Source organism: Ovis aries, chromosome 3 (genome assembly GCF_016772045.2).
Source record: "Ovis aries strain OAR_USU_Benz2616 breed Rambouillet chromosome 3, ARS-UI_Ramb_v3.0, whole genome shotgun sequence".
Classification (NCBI taxonomy): Eukaryota; Metazoa; Chordata; class Mammalia; order Artiodactyla; family Bovidae; genus Ovis; species Ovis aries.
In genome coordinates this window covers 208,095,736-208,117,201 of record NC_056056.1, presented here as the reverse complement: position 1 = coordinate 208,117,201, position 21,466 = coordinate 208,095,736, and the positions used below count along the sequence as shown (strand labels likewise).

Here is a 21,466-nt window from a genome sequence, read left to right as displayed (position 1 = left end):
TGTTCATTTCAGTTCAGTTCAGTCACTCAGTCATGTTCAATTCTTTGCGACCCCATGAACTGCAGCACGCCAAGCCTCCGTCCATCACCAACTCCTGGAGTCTACCCAAACCCATGTCCATCGAGTCGGTGATGCCGTCCAACCATCTCATCCTCTGTTGTTCCCTTCTCCTCCTGCCTTCAATCTTTCCCAGCATCAGGGTCTTTTCAAATGAGTCATCTCTTCGCATCAGATTGCCAAAGTATTGGAGTTTTAGCTTTAGCACAAGTCCTTCCAATGAACACCCAGGACTGATCTCCTTTAGAATGGACTGGTTGGATCTCCTTGCAGTCCAAGGGACTCTCAGGAGTCTTCTCCAACACCACAGCTCAAAAGTCTCAATTCTTCAGCCCTCAGCCTTCTTTATAGTCAAACTCTCACATCCATACATGACCACTGGAAAACCATAACCTTGACTAGGTGGACCTTTGTTGGCAAAGTAATGTCTCTGCTTTTTAATATGCTGTCTAGGTTGGTCATAACTTTCCTTCCAAGGTGTAAGCGTCTTTTAATTTCATGGCTGCAATCACGATCTACAGTGATTTTGGAGGCCCCCCAAAATAAAGTCTGACACTGTTTCCCCATCTATTTGCCATGAAGTGATGGGATCAGATGCCATGATCTTAGTTTTCTGAATGTTGAGCTTTATGCCAACTTTTTCACTCTCCTCTTTCACGTTCATCAAGAGGCTCTTCAGTTCTTCTTCACTTTCTGCCATAAGGGTGGTGTCATCTTCACATCTGAGGTTATTGATATTTCTCCCAGAAATCTTGATTCCAGCTTGTGCTTCTTCCAGCCCAGCGTTTCTCATGAGGTACTCTGTATATAAGTTAAATAAGTGGTAAAGAATCCCCTTGCCAATGCAAGAGACATAAGAGATGTGGGTTCCCTCCCTGGGTTGTGAAGATCCCCTGGAGGAGGAAATGGCAACCCTACTCCAGTATTTTTGCCTGGGAAATCCCGTGAATAGAGAAGCCTCTCAGGCTACAGTCCATGGGTTACAAACAGATGGACAAGACTGAGCACGCACACATTAACTGTACTCCCCATACTGTACACTACATCCTCATGACATTAATTTTAGTGCTGGAAGTTTGTGTCTTTTGACTACCTTCATCCATTTTGCCCACCTTCATCCATTTTGCCACATCAACACACTTCTGGCAACAGCAAATTGCTCTTTGCATCTCTGAAACCTTTTTTAAAAAATCTATTTTAAGATTCCACCTATAAATGAGATCATATGACATTTTTCTGTTTCCATTAGGCTTAGCTCACTTAGCATAATGCCTTCAAGGTACATTCATGTGTTGCAAATGATGAGAATTTCTATTTTTGGTGACTGTATGTATATATAAATATTATATATATATATAAACATTATATGTAAGTTTATACATTATTTGTATACAATATATCTTATATATTATCTATATTTACATATAAATGATATTGTATATATAAACATTATATATATTTATAAACATTTTCTTTATCCATTCATTCATCAATGAAGGCTTACATTATCTGGTTATTGTAAATAATTCTGCAGTGAACATTGGGTTGCACATATATTTTCAAGTTAGTATTTTCATTTCCTTCAGATAAATACTCAAAAGGAAAATTGCTAAGTCATATAGCACTTCTGTTTTTAATTTTTCAGGAACCTCAAAACTTTTCCATAGGGGATGCTCAACTTACATTCCCTGAAACTGTGTAGAAACTTTTTCTTCTCTTCACATTATCACCAATTCTTGCTATTTCTTGTCTTTTTGATAAAAGCAATTCTGTGAGGTGATATCTTATTGTGGTTTTGATTTACATTGACCTGGTGGTAACTACTAATATTGTGCACCTTTTCATGTACTTGTTGGCCAAATGGATGTTTTCTGTGGAAAAAAAAATGTCTATTTAGGTCCTCTGTCCATTTTGAAATCAGACATTTTTTTTATTCTGCTATTGAGTTGCAAGTTCTTTAAATATTAATAGTTTGGATATTAACTCTTCTGAAGTACATATTATTTGGTAATATCTTCTTTAATTCCACAGATAGTCTCTTCATTCTGCATATCATTTCCTTTGTGCAGAAGTTTTTAAGTTTTATGTAGTTTCACTTGGCTGTTTTGGTCTTCTTGCCTTTGTTTTTGGCATCAAATCCAAAATATCATCACAAAGACTGAGGTCAAGGACATTTTCCCCTTGCTTTTTCTTCTAGGATTTTTATGACTTCAGTACTTATGATTAAGTTTTTAACCCATTTTGAGTTGAGTTTTGTGAATGGTGTATGGACAGTGGTGCCCTTGCATCTTTTGCATGTAGCAGTCTAATTTTCATAACACCATTCATTGAAGAGACTGTCATTTTCCCATTGTAGATTCTTGGCTCCTTTTTCAAAATCCAATTGACTGTATATATTTGGATTTATTTCTGGGCTGTCTATTCTGTTCTGTTGATATCTGTGCCCATTTTCATACAAATACCATACTGTTTTTATTAGTACAACTTTGTAATATAGTTTGAAATCAGGATGCATGACACCTCCTGCATTGTTCTTTCTCAAGATTGATTTTGATATTCAGGGTCTTTTGTGGTTCCAGAGAAACTTTAGGATTGTTTATTCCATATGTGTGAAAATTTCCACTTGGATTTTGTTAATGATTACAGTGAATCTGTAGATTTCTTTGTGTAGCATGAGCATTTTAACAATATAAGGTCTTCCAACCCATGATCACAGATTATCTTTCCACTTATTTGTGTCTTCTTCAATATCATTCATCACTGTCCTATAGCTTTCATCATTCAAGAGTTTTACCTCCTTTGTTAAATTTATCCCTAAGTATTTTATTGGTTTTGTACAATTGCCTATGTTTCATACTGAATAATAGAGAAGAGTAGCTTATAATCTATTTAATAATTTTCCTTTAACATTATGTAAGTGAAATTTTGAATATAAATTAATTCTGTACTTAGAGACAAATTAATTTTGTTGTTGTTGTTGAATCACTAAGTTGTGTTCAACTCTTTTCCACCCCATGGACTGTAGCCTGCCAGGCTCTTCTATCCATAGGATTTTCCAGGCAAGAATACTGGAGTGGGTTGCCATTTCCTTCTCCAGGGGATCTTCCTGACCCTGGCATCAAACCTGCATCTACTGTATTTCTAGAAGATTCTTTACCATTGAGCCCACTGGGGAAACCCAACAATGCATACCTAATAGCAATGCTGTGTGGTAAATTAAACTTATTTTTAATATGCACTATTTATTTTCACAAACCATTGCTTTTAACTTACATTTGCTTTACTATTGATATTTCATTGATTAGCATGAAGCTAAAGGACTTCTGTTTCACTGAATTTTATTTGTCTACACATTCATTCAATAAATATTTATTAAGTAACTCTCAAGGTATTTAGAAAAGGTTCTCCATATACATACTTGTTGAATCTTGTTGAATGAGTGCATACAATATGTAGGTAACTGTCCTAATAGCAGAAAAACAGGGTAAATAAAAACTGCAAAGTCCTTCCTCTAGTGAAACTTTAATTCAGGTAGGGGTGTGTGTATGTGTGTGTTCACATTTGTAGATGTCTGTATGTCTGTTTTTATATTTGTTATCAGATGCAGGGAGTGATAAACAAGTAAATATTTAAAGTTATTTTAGAAGACTTTATGATAGCTTTCATTACCATTTTTCTCTAGAATGTTTAAAATTTTCTTATTTATTTATCAGCCAGTTCAGTCACTCAGTCATGTCTAACCCCATGGACTGCAGCATGCCAGGCTTCCCTGTCCATCACTAACTCCCCGAGCTTGCTCAAACTCATGTCCGTTGAGTCAGTGATACCATCCAACCATCTCTTCCTCTGTCGTCCCCTTCTCCTTCATTCAGTCTTTCCCAGCATCAAGGTCTTTTCCATTGAGTCAGTTCTTCCCATCAGGTGGTCAAAGTTTCAGCTTCAGCATCAGTCTTTCCAATGAATATTCAGACTAAATTCCTTTAGAAATGACTGATCTCCTTGCAGTCCAAGGAACTCTTAAGAGTCTTCTCCAACACCACAGTTCAAAAGCATCAGTTCTTCAGTGCTCAGCTTTCTTTATACTCCATGTCTCACATCCATACATGACTACTGGAAAAACCATAACTTTGACTAGACAGACCTTTGTCTGGCTTCCCTGGTGGCTCAGTGTTAAAGGATTTACCTGTCCGTGCAGGAGATGCCTGGCTGATCGATGGGTTGGGAAGATTCCCTGGAGAAGGAAATGGCAACTTACTCCAGTAGTCTTGCCTGGGAAATCCCATGGACAGAGAAGCCTGGCAGACTACTGCCCATACAGTCACAAGAGAGTTGGAAATGACTTGGTGACTCAAAAACAACAATGCAGAACTCTACAAATCAGAAGATTAATACCAATAGGACTTGGGTGACATCAGCTGTCTCACACTACTCAGTAGGGTAATATTTCCTATTTTTGCCTCTTTTCAACCTTATTATTCTCATTGCTACTATGAGATACCAGACCCAGGTGCTTCAGTTCAGTCGCTCAGTGGTGTCCGACTCTTTGCGACCCCATGAAAGCAACAGGCCAGGCCTCCCTGTCCATCACCATCTCCCAGAGTTCACTCAGACTCACATTCATCGAGTCAGTGATGCCATCCAGCCATCTCATCCTCTGTCGTCCCCTTCTCCTCCTGCCCCCAATCCCTCCCAGCATCAGAGTCTTTTCCAATGAGTCAACTCTTCCCATGAGGTGACCAAAGTACTGGAGTTTCAGCTTTAGCATCGTTCCTTCCAAAGAAATCCCAGGGCTGATCTCCTTCAGAATGGACTGGTTGGATCTCCTTGCAATCCAAGGGACTTGCAAGAGTCTTCTCCAACACCACAGTTCAAAAGCATCAATTCTTCGGCGCTCAGCCTTCTTCACAGTCCAATTCTCACATCCATACATGACCACAGGAAAAACCATAGCCTTGACTAGACGGACCTTAGTCGGCAAATAACGTCTCTGCTTTTGCATATACTCACTAGGTTGGTCATAACTTTTCTTTCAAGGGGTAAGCGTTTTTTAATTTTATGGCTGCAGTCACCATCTGCAGTGATTTTGGAGCACCCCCGCCCCCAAAAAAATAAAGTCTGACACTGTTTCTACTCTTTCCCCATCTATTTCCCATGAAGCCATGGGACCAGATGCCATGATCTTCATTTTGCTTGCCGGAGTGCAAAACTCCGTGTCTCAACCAGCAGGCTCTGCAGCCTCAGAGGAGACTCAAGACCTGAAGACTCTTCTCATTCCCACCACCCCGTCCCAGGCCCCTACGCCCGGTCAACCCCTCATTGTCTCATTTCTCTCTTCTTAGACAGCAGGCAGCTCCGCCTGGTGGACGGGGGCGGTCCCTGCGCCGGGAGAGTGGAGATCCTTGACCAGGGCTCCTGGGGCACCATCTGTGATGACGGCTGGGACCTGGACGATGCCCGCGTGGTGTGCAGGCAGCTGGGCTGTGGAGGAGCCCTCAGTGCCTTGCAATTTGCTGAATTAGGTCGGGGATCAGGGCCCATCTGGCTGGATGAACTGAACTGCGGAGGAAAAGAGTCCCACGTGTGGAGGTGCCCTTCCCGGGGCTGGGGGCGGCACGACTGTAGTCATGCAGAGGATGCTGGGGTCGTTTGCTCAGGTACGGTCAGTGCATTGTCCATGGGCTGAGGAAGTAGAAAGTTCCAAGGAAGTTGGTGTCTGATCACCTGACGATAGAAGATGACTGAGTTATAGAGGTCTAGACATCTACCCATCCTCCCTGAGGGCACATTTATCTGTGAGGATGGGCTTCCTACTTTCCTCTTGTCAGTCTCTGATATTTATTCTCCAGTGATCTTACCTGACAGCGTTTAATCTATTATTTCCAACTATAATTGATCTTCATAATTTTTATATAATTTTTGGGAGAATGAAATACTTGCAAATCACCACACACAGACCTATTTGCACAGTGAACCCATAGAAGGGGGGGACAAGAATGAGGATCCACCTCCCTGGGTGGAGTTGTTTCCGTAGTTACCCTATGATACACTACTTTGCACTAGGTCAGTAGGAGTGGAGGCACAGGGGACATCATTAAACAAATCAGAAAGCAATTTATGGATTTATGCCAAAGTTCAAGTCTCCTTTACAAATTTAAATGTAAATATTCACAGCCATTTGGCTGGTAGAACCAGAGAACTGTGGATGAAATGCTTCTCCTTCCATTGTAATTAGAAAAGATTCTTTGTCCATATTTTCTTTTAAAACATCTGCATAAACCAAATCTTTGAAAGAACACGTTAACCATGCACTGACACATCAAAGGTGGAGGCAATGAAATACTGATTTTGTGTTTTATAGTAAGAGATTATATAGTTTACACCTGATTATTTCAGCGATATAAGAGAATTGCAATTGGGAGTTTATTTGCTAGAAATAGAAGTAAGGGGACAAGCTGGAAGAAGAAGCTGGAAGAGAGTTATCATAGCTAGGAGGGATGGAAGGGCAATGGGAGCTGACAAAGTCACCTGTGGGGTTCTCTGAGCAGCAATGAAGGTCCAGGTGTGGTGTGGAGGATGCTACGTGTGCCTAAGGACACAGGATGTCTGTACAGCAAGAGAAACCAGACAAGGATAAATCTGACCACAGTTTCATTTTGCCTTTGTTGCAGTCTATTCATATAAATAAATGGCCCTCTGGAAGGGCAATTTTCCCTTTCTTTGATTATCCAAGTCTCTCATAAACATTTTGGAGGGCTTTAAACTGTCTACTTGTTTTTCTCCTGCACTTCTAAAAAGATAAGGGCATTGTTTTATTGTGACTTACATCCCCAACATCGGTCAAAATTCTTGAATATAACAGACTCTAAAAAGGTGCTTGTATTTGTAATAAACCACATGAAAATAGATTCTCAATATTACCTTCAAGTAACGTCCTCCTACTTAAATATCAGACCTCTGCAGAGGATTCAGATATGACTCCCTTGTAGCCTCTCCTCTCTCTCTCCATTTCATTTCCCAATCAGAGGTTCTATTTCTGGGCCTCTAGGGATGCACTCTCCTTGGCCTTTGCTGCACCTTGATGGAAAGGTCACGCTGATCCCCTCTGGCTTTCAGAGGAGAAGGGGCAGCCAAAGGGTCGAGGGCAGGTCTGGTCTTCCAGGAAGATACTTCCTGGAAGACCAGAAAGATACTTGATCTTTGTGGATCTCTGAGAGGCCACATCCCTCATCCAACAAGGATATTTCCTACACCTCAGGCCACACAGTACTCTGTTCCAGTCAAGCCAGTAGGAGTCCAGAGAGATGGGTGAGGAGCCAGAGGGTCCAGGGTCAGGTCAGGCTGAAGGTCAGAGGGCTGAGAGTTGGTCTGGAGGCAGATGCATCACAGCTACAGGGAGAAGAGAGGAGGCCACCTTGGTCAGAGGGAGAGAAGTAAGGATGTGATCTACATGAACAATGATGAAAATCTACCTGGTCCCTCAGGCTCTCGTGGTTCCCTGGATAAAATCCAGCCCCAAAGCTATAACAGTGAGATAGCCTTTGGGACAAAGGGCCCTAAGCAGAAGCTGAGATACAGAAAATCAGGGCTCTCCCAGGCTCAGGCATAGGTGCAGAGAGAATCCTTTCCTGACAGCCTGGTCCCTGAGGTCCCTCCTATGGCTCAGGTTGATGTTTCTTTTGCAAATGGACTAAACCTGGAAAATGAGGGCCAAAAAGTGTTTCAGCACTATTTATTGAACAGTCTGTCCTCTCCAATGATATAAAATATTACCTTCTTCAAATACTAAATTTCTGTGTGTATATGTCTTTGTGTCTGTTAGATATTTATATTCTGCCCCATTCTCTCTATTGTTATATACGAACATGGTTGGTTTTATTACTTTTAATAACTTATCCCCTCACATCATCCTTCTAGTTCATAAATTTTCTTGCAATGTTCCCACACTTATTTTTTCCATTTGAAAGCAAATATAAAGTAAAAAAAGAAATAATAATAATTTGTCTTGGGAGACTATCCTGATGTGTATAAGACTCATTCTGAATATAGTTGAGAGTCTAACATGTGTCAGGCTATCTACAATAACATGTAAGCAATATTTGTTCTTTCTAAATTCATAATCTGGTGGGACTAATACAGAAACTAACAAGGTGTTGAGTAAAAATTATTTAATTAGAAAGAGTAATCTGTGACTGAACTCCCCATCAGACCAGTTTGATCTCTTTCAGTTTTATACTCCATCCACTCCCAGTTTAACCTACCACACACCCCACCCACACTCCACTCCTACAGAAGTTCTTCCCTTTCAGAGTCTCCTTTCCATCCATTTGTAGCTTTTATGATTGTTCTCTTGTCTGGTGTGGGTAAAATGGGAAAGTGTAGCAGGATTAGATGGCCAGATGGGAGGAGCACAGTGGATAAAATCTGTCAAAAATATTTTCCTCAAGTCTGTCTTCATCCATATTGAAGTTTTTGCATTTGGAAATCTCTAAATTACACATGGCTTGCTTGCTCTCTGCTCTCTTTCTCTCCCTCTCTCTCTCTTTTTTTTTAATGCATGCTAGCTATTTCTCAAGAATCCAAATAGGAAAGGAATACGCAGTTAGCATATATATAGGATTAAAACACATTAAATTATCATCATTTCTTAGTATTTGCTAAGATTCCCATGTCTTAGATCCCCATGTCTAGTAGAAAGTAATCAAACTCAGCTGATTTGCATACTCCCACTGAAATCTCATTCTCTCCCTTGATAAATCCTAGGCTTTCAAGAAAGATGGCTAGGACCAGCCCCTCCCTCTTCTATGACTCTCTGAACTTTCTTAATATTCAAACTCATCTATGGACAACTTCTTTTCACAATCAAGTCACCTAAGAAATCCTGGGAATCTTTCACCATCAAGAATTATGAGAAATATATGTGAAGTCATAATGTGAAAGTGAAGTCGCTCAGTCATATCTGACTCTTTGCGACCCCATGGACTGTAGCCTACCAGGCTCCTCTGTCCATGGGATTTTTGAGGCAATAGTACTGGAGTGGATTGTCATTTCCTTCTCCAGGGGATCTTCCCGACTCAGGGATCAAACCCAGGTCTCCCACATTGTAGACAGACGCTTTACCGTCTGAGCCACCAGGGAAGTCCCAAAATCATAATAAGCTTGTTATAATATAAAAAAATCATAATAGACTTGTAGACTTGGTATGATGTCTAGCTTTCCTCCCGTGAGCCATAAGTCTGTCTACAGTCTAGCCTGAATTAATAGATATCCCACTATGAAGTCCCCTGTCTTCAGTGACTTGATTATTGGCTCCTGAGAGAAAACTGGCCAGAATTATAGCTCCAGAAATCTCAGATGGCCTTCTAACCTTGTCTGGCTCTTAGTCCTCTAAACTATTGAATCCCATAAACTACTTCACTCTGAGTTAGTTCAGCTCTGTGCTCAAGTCTGATGCCTGCTGCAGTGTAGTTTCCTTGGGTCTTGTCATTTCCAGATGCCTAGATGAGGAATTCTCATCCTAATCAACCTCCAAATATACATTCTTAATGACTGCAAATTTTTCTGGGTTTCTTTCCATAAACTTGCTCATGAAATTACTAATACGATTCTGACAATAATTGTCAAATTCTATCTCCATGCCCCACTCCTAGTGATGAAACACTTTCACATCCTTGCCTATGATGTGCTGTTTCCAATGCCAAGCAAGGACTATGAATAGTCACAGGGTTTGTTGCTGCTGTTGATTGTTCCCCTTAGGATTTGTGCATCTGGCTGGAGGAGAAGGACCCTGCTCAGGGCGAGTAGAAGTGTATTCTGGAGAAGACTGGACCCCAGTGTCTGATGGAAACTTCACACTTCCCACTGCGCAGGTCATCTGTGCAGAGCTGGGATGCGGCAAGGCTGTGTCTGTCCTGGGACACATGCCCTTCAGAGAGTCAGATGGCCGGGTCTGGGCTGAAGAGTTCAGGTGTGAGGGGGAGGAGCCTAAGCTCTGGTCCTGCCCCAGAGTGCCCTGTCCAGGGGGCACTTGTCACCACAGTGGAGCTGCTCAGGTTGTCTGTTCAGGTGAGATGCAGGTCAGGACTTAACCTCCCTGCACACTGTGTTCAACTTTTTGTTTTTCCTCCCTCTTCTCTGTTCAGGTTTTTTTAAAAATGAGATTTTGCTGACATCCTGTCTTCTTCTACCAGTGTATGCAGAAGTCCGGCTCATGACAAAGGGCTCCTCTCAGTGTGAGGGGCAGGTGGAGATGAATATTTCTGGACGATGGAGAGCACTCTGTGCCTCCCACTGGAGTCTGGCCAATGCCAATGTTGTCTGTCGTCAGCTCGGCTGTGGAGTCACCATCTCCACCCCTAGAGGACCGCACTTTGTAGAAGGAGGAGATCATATCTCAACAGTCCGATTTCACTGCTCGGGGGCTGAGTCCTTCTTATGGACGTGCCCTGTGACTGCCCTGGGTGGTCCTGACTGTTCCCATGGCAACACGGCCTATGTGATCTGCTCAGGTAAGTGGGGGGCGGGGGGGAAGGCTACTGGTACTCACGGAGTGAAATGTTCCCAAGAGCAGAAAGTGAAGGAAACATGGCTTCAAAAATCAGATATTTCATGGTGAAATATGCTTTCTCTCATTGTTCACTCATTTTTCAGGTCAGGGCAAGAAGGGTGAAGGGGAATAATATATTTTTAAGCAGCATTATTATTTACAAATAATCATAGAAAATGATGCACCAGCAATAAGTGTAGACCTCAGTCATGATCCCCAACCCAGATAAGCCAAGAGAACACACCCAGCACTACAGAGTCACTGTTGCCTCCCAGTAACTATGTCCTGTGTCCTCTCCAGTGAAAACAGTTTAACTTCTACTATCATAGAATATTCACTGGAAGGACTGATGCTGAAACTGAAGTTCCAGTATTTTGGTCTTCTGATGTGGATAGATGACTCATTGGGAAAGTCTCTGAATCTAGGAAGGATTGAGGGCAGAAGGAGAAGAGGGTGTCAGAGGATGAGATGGCTGGATGGCATTACTGATGCAATGAACATGAACTTGGGCAAACTCCAGGAGACGGTGAGGGACAGGGAGGCCTGGCATGCTGCAGTCCATGGGGTCACAAAGGTTGGACATGACTGGGCAGTTGGACAACAACAACAACAACCATAGGATATTTTATTGATTTTTGAACTTTATATAAAATCATGCAGTATGTTTCTTGGGTGTCTCACTTCTTTGACGCAACATTATGTTTGGGATTCACTCATGATGTTGTTTATAGCAGCTGACTATTCATTTTTTTTACTGTAGAGTAGTTCTTTGAATGATCACATGACAATATATTGATCCATTTGACTGATGGTAGAGAGTTGAATTGTTTTCTGTCCTTGACTATTACAAATATGATGCCACAACTTACCATGACAATGACTTTGGGTGAAAACTATGCTATTTATTTAATCCTTGGTCTTTTATTTTCATTTTCTTAATGGTACCATGTCCTTAGATGAGTGAAGTTCTTAATCTTGAGGAAATATAACTTACTAGTTTTTCCCAGTATATTTAGTACTTCTTAAATCCTTTTGAAAAGAACTTTGCTTACTCCAAGACCATAAAAATATTCTTCGATAGTATCTTATAGAAGTTTATTTTTCTCTTGCATATATTTGTATATTCCTTCTGAGATTGACATCTATATAAGTTAAGGGTCAAGTTTCATATTGACATCTAATTGACTCAGAATCTTTTTCTGAAAATATTTTTGTCTCCACTGTGTGCCACCTTTGCCATAAGGAGAAGGGCATATGTGTCTAAGCCTTTTTTAGACTCTCTGTTCTATTCCATTGTATCATTTGTCTATCCTTGCACAAATACTATATTTTCTTAATTATTGTAATTTTATAGTAAGATTGGGTAATTTTAGTTTACAAGAGTTACTTTATATTAACTAACTATGTTGCTCTTCTTTCCAACTGTGTTGGTCATTCTTGGCCTTTTATGTTTAAAAAAATTTTGACATTAGTTTGTTATTTTTCACCAAAAGAAACTTCATAACTGTATATTGATTGAGATTATATTTAATCTACCAGAAATTTGAGGATGATTGACTTTGACAATTTTGAGTCTCCCAATTCATTGACATGACATATCCCTCCATTCAGTTAGGTCTATCAGAGGTTTTGCCCATCTTTTACTAGATTTTCTCCTAGGTGTTTCACATTTTTGAAATTATTTTTATTTCTTTTAGTGAAAGTATCCTAGGAATTAATTCTTTCTGACTTATTTTCACCTTTTAATTTTTTTTATTTTGACCTAATTTGAGACTTGAAAGTTGCAAAAATAATATAAAAATTCCCAGATGTCTTTTACCTGGATCTCCCAATATTAGTATTTTACTGTAATCTTCCTCTCTTTCTCTCTCTCTCTCTGTCCCCCTCCTGCCCCATTTCTCAATAAATATGTAAAGTCTTTCTGAATTGGGCTGCAGTCATGATGTCCTTTTATCCCTAAAATAATTCAAGATATTTCTTTATTAACCAAAGTTCAGTCAAGTCCTCAGCTGACTTCAACCTCAGAGGACATCCAAATGCAACTACATGAAAGATCCCAAGACACAACTGCCAAGTTGAGTCTTTCTCAAATAACTGACCCAGGAAGACTTAAGAAAATGAAGAGTGTGGGTATATATATATATATATATATATATATATATATATATCTTCAGAGGCTGTTTTTATAATTTATTATACAGCAGTGTAATTGGGATACTTACTGTGTGGCCTGCACTTCTAAATAGAGGTGTGTTTGTCCTATGACCTTGGACTTTATTGATTCTCCCTTATGCTGAGCTAATGTGCTGATACGCTCTTTCTTTAGTTCTTAATTTCAAATAGTAAGTTTTTCAGCTCTAGAATTTTAATTTATTTTTGTTGTTGTTGTTAGCATTATTTGTTCTTTTCCATCAGGGTGTGCATTTTCTCAGTTAATTCCATGGGCACCTTAATCAAGCCTCTTTAAATTCTCTGTCAAGTAACTCTAGTAGCCGAGTATCCTGGGGAATTGTTTCTAATGTCTACATTTCCTCTTGGTTTCTCATGAGATCTATTTTCAATAAATATTTTTTTAAAATGCAGACACTGTAGATGACAAATTGTAGAAATACTTCAGAAAGTGTTTTATTTTGCTTCTTCTATTTAGGGGTAGATTTGGGGACAGACAGATTTGGGGCTTCTCTGGGGGCTCTGCCTGCAATGTGGGAGACATGGGTTTGATCCCTGGGTCGGGAAGATCCCCTGGAGAAAGAAATGGCACCGCACTCCAGTACTCTTACCTGGAGAATCCCATGGATGGAGGAGCCTGGTAGGCTGCAGTCCATGGAGTCGCAGAGTCAGACACAACTGAGTGACTTCACTTTCACTTTAGGGATAGAAATTATTTAACTCATTCTTAGTGCTAGAGACAAAAATTGCGGCACTGTCAGAAACAGAACTCTTCATAGCGAAGGCGAATACTACAGTTATGAAAATTTTACAGCTATGTTAACCTAGGTTTCCCCAAAGGCTCAGTGGTAAAGAATCTGCTGGCCAATACAGGAAATACAGGAGATACAGGAGATGACATTTCGATTCCTCGTTGGGGAAGATCCCCTGGAGAAAGAAATGTCAATCCATCCCAGTATTCTTGCCTCGAGAATCCCATGGACAGAGGAGCCTGGAGTGCTACACTCCATAGAGTCAAAAAGAGTTGGAAACTACTGAGCAACTAAAGTGCAAAAACTGCTATGTCACATTTTTCTTCTCAGACCCCACTGCTTGTCACTATTTAGTTTAATTCAGTTTCCTGTTTTTCAATCACCAACACCCTGATCATTGCTGTTTCTTCAGGAAACCAAACCCAGGCGCTGCCCCAGTGCAATGACTCCCTGTCAGAACCAGCAGGCTCGGCAGCCTCAGAGGAGAGAGCCCCCTACTGCTCAGGTGAGGGTCCCACAGAAGAGAAGACCCTTTAAAACCCCGTCACCGCCCCATTGTCCCATTTCTCTCTCCTCAGACAGCAGGCAGCTCCGCCTGGTGGACGGGGGCGGTCCCTGCGCCGGGAGAGTGGAGATCCTTGACCAGGGCTCCTGGGGCACCATCTGTGATGACGGCTGGGACCTGGACGATGCCCGCGTGGTGTGCAGGCAGCTGGGCTGTGGAGAAGCCCTCAACGCCACGAGGTCTGCTCACTTTGGGGCAGGATCAGGACCCATCTGGCTGGATGACCTGAACTGTACAGGAAATGAGTCTCACGTGTGGAGGTGCCCTTCCCGGGGCTGGGGGCGGCACGACTGCAGACACAAGGAGGACGCGGGGGTCATCTGCTCAGGTCTGTACTACACTCTGTCCACATTCTGGGGCAGGGGTGGGGCCCTGGAGGACGGGAATCTGAGCCCTGATGGAGAGATGTTGAAAGGACCAGAGTAGGAGGCTTCCTCCCGTGGAGCCTGTCTTTCCAGTAAATGTGAAAACGAGGTGCTTTCACTTCCTCCTGCATCAGCTGAGGTTCTGGTCCTTTCTTCTCACCAGTGTTTCCTGACAGAGCCATTTCTTACAGTTAACACTTGAAAGCAGGGCTCATTCTGCAGTTACTTGTGGTAGGAAGTATCTTGAAATCCTGGGCTTCCCAAGTTGCCCTAGTTTTAAATAACTTGCCTGCCAAAGCAGGACATGTAAGAGATGTGGGTTCAGTCCCTGGGTTAGGAAGATCCCCTGGAGGAGGGTATGACAACCCATTCCATTATTCTTGCCTGAGAATCCCATGGACAGAGGAGCCTGGCATAGTGAAAGCTCAGAATTTTCCTCAACAGTTCTGTTTGCTAGGAGTCTGAAGAGAGTCTCCGTGGGCCAACATCCCAGTGTCCACAGGGCTATATTCTTCCTGGAGTCTCTGGGAGGACTCCTTTCCCAGCCTTTTGTGGTTTCTGTGTGGCCTCATTTCTTGGCTCAGAACCCTCTTTATTCTTCTTCAGACAACAGTGCCTCTTCCAACCGTTCTCCCTCACTCACATTTCCCTTTGACTGGAGCTGGGAAAGACGATGCATTTCTCAATGTAGTGAGTTTAAAGATGTGTTAGGCGGGGCTCACATAGTTAATCTTCAATATTTGAGCTCTATCTCTCCATCCCAAGGTCCTTATTAATCACATCTGTAAAGTCTCTTTCAAAATGTAAGGTAACATATCACAGGTTCTGAGATTAGGCTGTGGACATCTCTGGGGGTCCGTTATTCTGCCGACCACTTCACTGTCCACATCACATTCCGTTCTTTTAGGAGTTTTGTCAGGAAGCAGGAATCAGCTCCTGTCACTGCAGGTGCCCAAGTTGGTGTTGCTCTCTGTTCATATCTACATTGTTGAGGTAGAAATAGATGTACAGACATTAATGTTCAAAGTCAGCTGAAAGGGAGGCAAAAGTCAGTCTTGTCACCCAGTGGGCATCTCCTCCACTGAGTCAGGGATGTATGGTCACAACTTCTGGGGGAGAGGAAAACCCAGAGCACTGAGTGGAATGCTCACTCTGTCCCATCCCCTCCCTTTCAATCTCAGAGTTCCTGGCGCTCAGAATGGTGAGTGAGGACCAGGAGTGTGCTGGGTGGCTGGAAGTTTTCTACAACGGGACCTGGGGCAGTGTCTGCCGCAGCCCCATGGAAGACATCACCGTGTCCATGATATGCAGACAGCTTGGCTGTGGGGACAGTGGAAGTCTCAACTCTTCTGTTGCTCTTAGAGAAGGTTCTAGACCACAGTGGGTAGATGGAATCCAGTGTCGGAAAACTGACACCTCTCTCTGGCAGTGTCCTTCTGACCCTTGGAATTACAACTCATGCTCTCCCAAGGAGGAAGCCTACATCTCGTGTGCAGGTGACTTACTGTCTGTTTCTGTGTCACTCCCAACCATGTAAGATGTTGTTAGTATGATTTTATATTTTCAAATCTAATTGATGGGCTTTGGTTGAGTCTGCAAAATGTAGGTGTATGTTTATGTTTGTCTCTGTGTCTGTTTCCTTTTGTTATGGAAAGTGGAGTCTGGTAAATTGCTAATTAGATAAAGTAATATCAGCTGCTGATAAGATGCAGCGACCTTCTCAGTCAAGTAAATGATGAAGGTTCTGTTGTCTCTTGTCATTTGACTGTGACAAAAAAAACCTTAGTTACTCATGTATGGGAACAGCTGTCCCACAGCTGTCCCTGATGCAGAGCTTCCCGTCATTGTTTCTGCAGGAAGAAGACCCAAGAGCTGTCCAGCTGCTGCCCCCTGCACAGGTATGTCAGCCCCGCCCCCTCCCCTGTGGCTCCCAGGGGCTCCTTCCTCCCACCAGGGCAGTCACAGGAGGGGCTGCTGCCTTTTCAGACAGGGAGAAGCTCCGGCTCAGGGGAGGAGACAGCGAGTGCTCAGGGCGGGTGGAGGTCTGGCACAGCGGCTCCTGGGGCACCGTGTGCGATGACTCCTGGAGCCTGGCAGAGGCGGAGGTGGTGTGTCAGCAGCTGGGCTGTGGCCAGGCCCTCGAAGCCATGCAGGCCGCCATGTTTGGCCCTGGAAATGGGAGCATCTGGCTGGACGAGGCGCGGTGCGAGGGCTGGGAGTCCTCCCTGTGGGACTGTGCTGCAGAGCCCTGGGGGCAGAGTGACTGCAAGCATGAGGAGGATGCTGGTGTGAGGTGCTCTGGTGAGTGAGGGGCTCGGAGTCCACCCTGGATGAGCTGGGGCATCGCGGGGGCAGTGGGCTGGCCTGGGAGTGGTGGGGAGTTTGTATTGAGACAGTGTCTGGGTGCTGAGGCTCTGATCTAGGGCGGGAGAGCTGGGAAGACTGGACACTGGTGTTGTGGAGACTGAGGGGTGATTTCAGGCTCAGGAGGGAAAAATGGACTGCCCTGCATTCTGGTCAATTACTCTCCTCCAATCTGCTGTTTTTCTCTTTAGGTGCAAGGAAAACGTTGCCCCCAAATACAGCAGGTACTGTGGTCCATCCATGGGCAGGGGAGAATACTCAAATACTCTCAAATACTCTGTGGGCTCTCTGACAACTCAGGAGAGGAAGAGCCTGAGGAGCCCTCACTGATGGGGAGGATCTGGGGCATTACTTTGGGGAAATCCCCTGCCTTGGTTCCTGGGGTCAGAAGGTTCTCATGCCCAGGATCCAAGTGAGTCTGGTTCCCATGGTGCAGATTCTAAGGTTCTCGCACCTGAGTGTTGATCCTCATCACTGAGGCGCGGGTTGCAGGACTGTTTGACGCCTTGTTTCCTGAAGCCCAAAGAGAGGGGTTGAGCCGGGTCCTCAGAGGCTTTCTTTGCAGGGCATCTCCCTGACAATCCCCAGCTCTGCCTCAGCTGGAGTGGAGTTGACTCATCTCAGGACAATACCTGGAGGACCCCAGTCACTGTCAGTGCACTTGTGTCTGAGGCTGGGACGCCATTGTCTGGAGCTCCCTGGAAATGCTGGCACAGGGGGTTTCTCTGTGCCTCTACGTGACCTTCTCCACAACCACTTGCCTTGTTCTCCTAGGCACCAGAACAACCTCAAATCCCCTCCCTGGCATCTTCTCCCTGCCTGGGGTCCTCTGCCTCATCCTGGGGTCCTTTCTCTTCCTGGTCCTCCTCATCCTGGTGACTCAGCTGCTCAGATGGAGAGCAGAGCGCAGAGGTGGGCTGCAGAGGGAACTGGGGACCAGAGAGAGTGTGTGCACGCAGGAGATGGGGCAGGTGTGAGGAGGGGAACCTGGGCCAGGTCTCTGTTCTGAGTTGCAGAACTCCATGTGCTCTGTGATAAACTCTTAGGGCTGAGTATACAGAGGTTCTTAGGACTGGGGTGTGAACTCTCATAAGCCATGGCCTCTCCTATGAGACCAAATAGAGTCAGGGCTGAGCTGTGGATTCAGGTCAGACAGGGGAGAAGGTGCTGACACGGGGCATGGGGTGGGAGGTTAAGCCGAGGCCTTGGCAAGCCCCATGTGAGCACTGGGAGATGAAGATGGGCTGGCTGGATTGGGGTGTCTGGGGCGGCTTCTCTGACCTTCTAGGGGATCTCTCAGCCTTATCCAGCTATGAAGATGCTCTTGCTGAAGCTGTGTATGAGGAGCTCGATTACCTTGTGACTCAGAAGGAGGGTCTTCTGGGCATCCCAGGTGGGTGTCTCTGTCTGCCCTCCTGGGACCTTTGGTTGTCACCACCCACTGGCTGTGAGGGTCTTCTCAGTGTCTTCAGACCCAACGCATGCCCCACTCTCACAGAGGAAGCACGTATAAAGTCGTAGGATGGCTTCTCAGAGCCCTAAAAACCCCCCGGCTACACTACAGGGGCCAGGTCTGTCCCTTCCCAGCCTTAACACAGGTCCCGTGAGTGTGGGGAGGGTCATTCTGTGTGTTCTGTGATGTTTGTCTCCACATTAGCCTTCCTGTCAGATGGTGAGGACAACAATGACTTCAGGTCTGCTCGAGGTAATAGAGGTGGATCCGCCTCAGCTGGGATTTGGGAAGGAGAGTTTCCCTCATGGAGACGAGATGCAAGGGGAACAGTCTTCATCTGATGGACCAGAGTCATCTCTTGTGTCCAGATGGGGTCCGTCCTTCCCCTTCTCTGGCTGTTCTGTGATGTCTCACATTGGGGCTGGGCTCTCTGTGTCCAGAATCACAACAGGCACACAATGTTTTTTAAAATAACATCTGTAAAGCACAATTTATCAAAATAGTTTAGTAATAGTTTAGTAATGCTCAATGGTAAATAAGTTGCTTTGAGAAAGATGTGTAAAATCATGTTTTGGTTTATGGACACTTCAAACTGAAACATGATCTTAGAGAAAAAAAAATCTTTCGAAACAATGTGCCTCTATTTAGCAGCTCAGAAACTCTGGGTCAAAAGAGATCTTAGTCATTTCCCAGACCAACCCACTTACTTTGGTATCATCTGACCCCTGCTCTGCCCTTGGAAGCCCCAGATCAGAGGACTGATGCCCCTGGTGAGGATTACGACGATGCTGAAGAGGTACCAGTGCTTGGGGTTCCTCCTGCTTCACAGAAGAGGGAAGAGGAAGTGCTCCTAGAGAAGGAAGATGGGATCAGGTCCTCTCAGACAGGTGAGTGGTGTTAGCTGATCTCCTGCAATCTTTTCTTTCTGTCCTGGAAAGGGTGAATTTGAGCTTCTCAATTCCCAGCTTCTCTAGAGTTTTGCTTTAGGGTAATCTCATGCATTCGATGGCTCAGATGGTAAAGAATCTGCCTTCAGTGCAGGAAACCTTGGTTTGATCACCAGATGAGAAGATCCCTTGGAGAAGGGAATGGCAACCCACTCCAGTATTCTTACCTGGAGAACCCCATCGACAGAGGAACCTGGTGGGCTGTAGTCCATAAGGTCACAAAGAGTTGGACATGACTGAGTGACTAACACTTCACTTCTCAACCATATGCTGCCTTTAATGGTGTCATACTCCTTGGGAGTGAGTAATCACTCTATTTTTGGCATTTATGTCTCCATACTACGACATAAATTATGTGATATGCTTGCATTAGAATTTACAGATTAGGGCATTTCCTGACAAATCAGTGGTTAGGACTCTACACTTTCACTGCTGGGACCTGAGTTCAATCCCTGGTCAAGCAACAAAGATCCCACAAGCATTGCTCAGTGGCCAAAAGGAAAAGAAAACATAGATTAATTGAGCATATGTACAATATCCAAAATAGAACAAGTGTTTTGATAACACCTCTGTGCTGTCTTATACATGAAAGGTAGCTAGAGATTTTTAAAAATGTACTGCAGTATTGAATTTGTGAGGCATTCTGATAATCTAAGATGAGCTCTGTTTATATGTCAGCACTAACAGGTACAAATCTATGATACACAGTGGCCTTAACATTAAGCCAATTTGGTGGGTCATGGACTCAGAGTTTGAGGTCAGCTGAAGTCTAATTTGCTCCAGACGTTTCAGTAGCTGAGAGAAGACACTCATTCTCTGGAGAAAAACATTTCTCCCCATCTGAGGGCCCATGTGGTCCCTGGGGAGGGGCCTCTGTGGCTCTGTTATAGTATTTGTGGACATTTGGGAACAGGAGTCAAGTCAACTAAGAGCAGAACTGGTTTGTGATTGAGGAACACAGGTTTTCCCTTCTCCACTCTCCCTCTCATTGTGATTTCACATCTGTCTGTTGTGAGAGGAGAACATTTAAATTCATTGTTATGATCCTTACCATTCTTGGGCATCTCCTTGCTGATTGTGTAGCTCGGAGGCAGGTCTTCCCAGAGCTCCTGTGTGAGCACAGGTCTCCTGTGATGCAGGATTTCCACGTGAATTGAGGCCCCAGAAACCACATGGACTGGATCTGAGAGGACAGTCGGGATTTATCCTCACTGTAACTGATGCGGAATAGCCTGAGCTTCCTGCCCACACCTGGGTCCCAGGGATGCTTTGTCGTCACCACACGCTTAACTCGCTTCCACCACACTGTCTGGTCCCCTTGTCTCAGTTCTAATCATATTTCTCTTTCCTCTTTCAGACTCTTTTCTAAACGTCTCTAGAGAGGAAGCTAACCCTGGGGAAGGAGAAGAGAGCCCCTGGCTGCTCCAGGGGGAGAAAGGGGACCCTGGGTACGATGATGTTGAACTCAGTGTCCTGGGAACATCCTCAGTGATTTTCTCGTGATGGTGTATTAAATATGAGATGAAGCTTCAGATATTCTAATTGCCCGTATTTCAATACAGTAATGCTGACCTGTAATTGTGTTACATGAAAATTGCTCAAAATGAAATATTCTGAATCAAGTAACTTTTTTGCTTTGTTGGTAATTTAGCAAGTTCCATGTCAGATGCTTTTAGATGATTGGTCCTCAAACACCATTTTCCTCAAAGGAAATACACGATGAGTGCACTGCCCTGTTTTCTCACCTCCTTCAAAGGCTAATGAGGTCATGACTTTGCCTGGATCACAAATTCTCCGTGTCACTCTTACTTAGAAAGAGTCTAAACTAAGTCCACATTCACACCCTCCTTCCTAGCAAGATGAACTTCTCAACCAAAAACTATAGTCAGAACCTGAAAGTAGTTTTATTTTATTTGGTGGGAATATTTAGGACTCCAGGTCCTGGAGGCAGCATCTCAGTAACTCTGAGTAAACTGCTCCAAAAAGGCAGGAGGGGAAAGCAGGCTATACATGAGTTTGCAACAAAAGGAGCAGGCAGTCTGAAGATCAAAGATCAGGTACCAAGTTAAGGAATGTAGCGTTCTATGTATGGGAAGATGCAAGCCTCTGGACTCACTGAATGCAATTCTTTCATATGCAGCTCAGCTATCTGGGGCCAACCCTGTTTCCTTGTTCACCTTAAGAAGTGAGTGGCAGATGGCTGCTTCTTGCATTCCCCAGCTCCTCAGCAATCACCATGGTGGGTGGCAGC

At 43.9% G+C, this 21,466-nt stretch overlaps 1 protein-coding gene across 1 annotated transcript in view; it reads left to right on the top strand.

Moving 5' to 3' along the window:
* LOC114113763 (antigen WC1.1-like) overlaps positions 1-20,841 on the top strand; it is a 59,197-nt gene extending 38,356 nt beyond the window's left edge. Inside the window, exons 8-21 of the mRNA XM_060413467.1 lie at positions 5,397-5,711; positions 9,811-10,119; positions 10,245-10,562; positions 13,934-14,026; positions 14,100-14,414; positions 15,633-15,947; positions 16,308-16,349; positions 16,438-16,752; positions 17,007-17,039; positions 17,590-17,727; positions 18,116-18,208; positions 18,473-18,520; positions 19,012-19,155; positions 20,573-20,841. Coding sequence (XP_060269450.1) covers positions 5,397-5,711; positions 9,811-10,119; positions 10,245-10,562; positions 13,934-14,026; positions 14,100-14,414; positions 15,633-15,947; positions 16,308-16,349; positions 16,438-16,752; positions 17,007-17,039; positions 17,590-17,727; positions 18,116-18,208; positions 18,473-18,520; positions 19,012-19,155; positions 20,573-20,718 — 2,624 coding nt within the window. The 3' untranslated portion in view covers positions 20,719-20,841. The remainder of the gene's footprint in view (positions 1-5,396; positions 5,712-9,810; positions 10,120-10,244; positions 10,563-13,933; positions 14,027-14,099; positions 14,415-15,632; positions 15,948-16,307; positions 16,350-16,437; positions 16,753-17,006; positions 17,040-17,589; positions 17,728-18,115; positions 18,209-18,472; positions 18,521-19,011; positions 19,156-20,572) is intronic.
* The last annotated feature ends 625 nt before the right edge of the window (positions 20,842-21,466 follow it).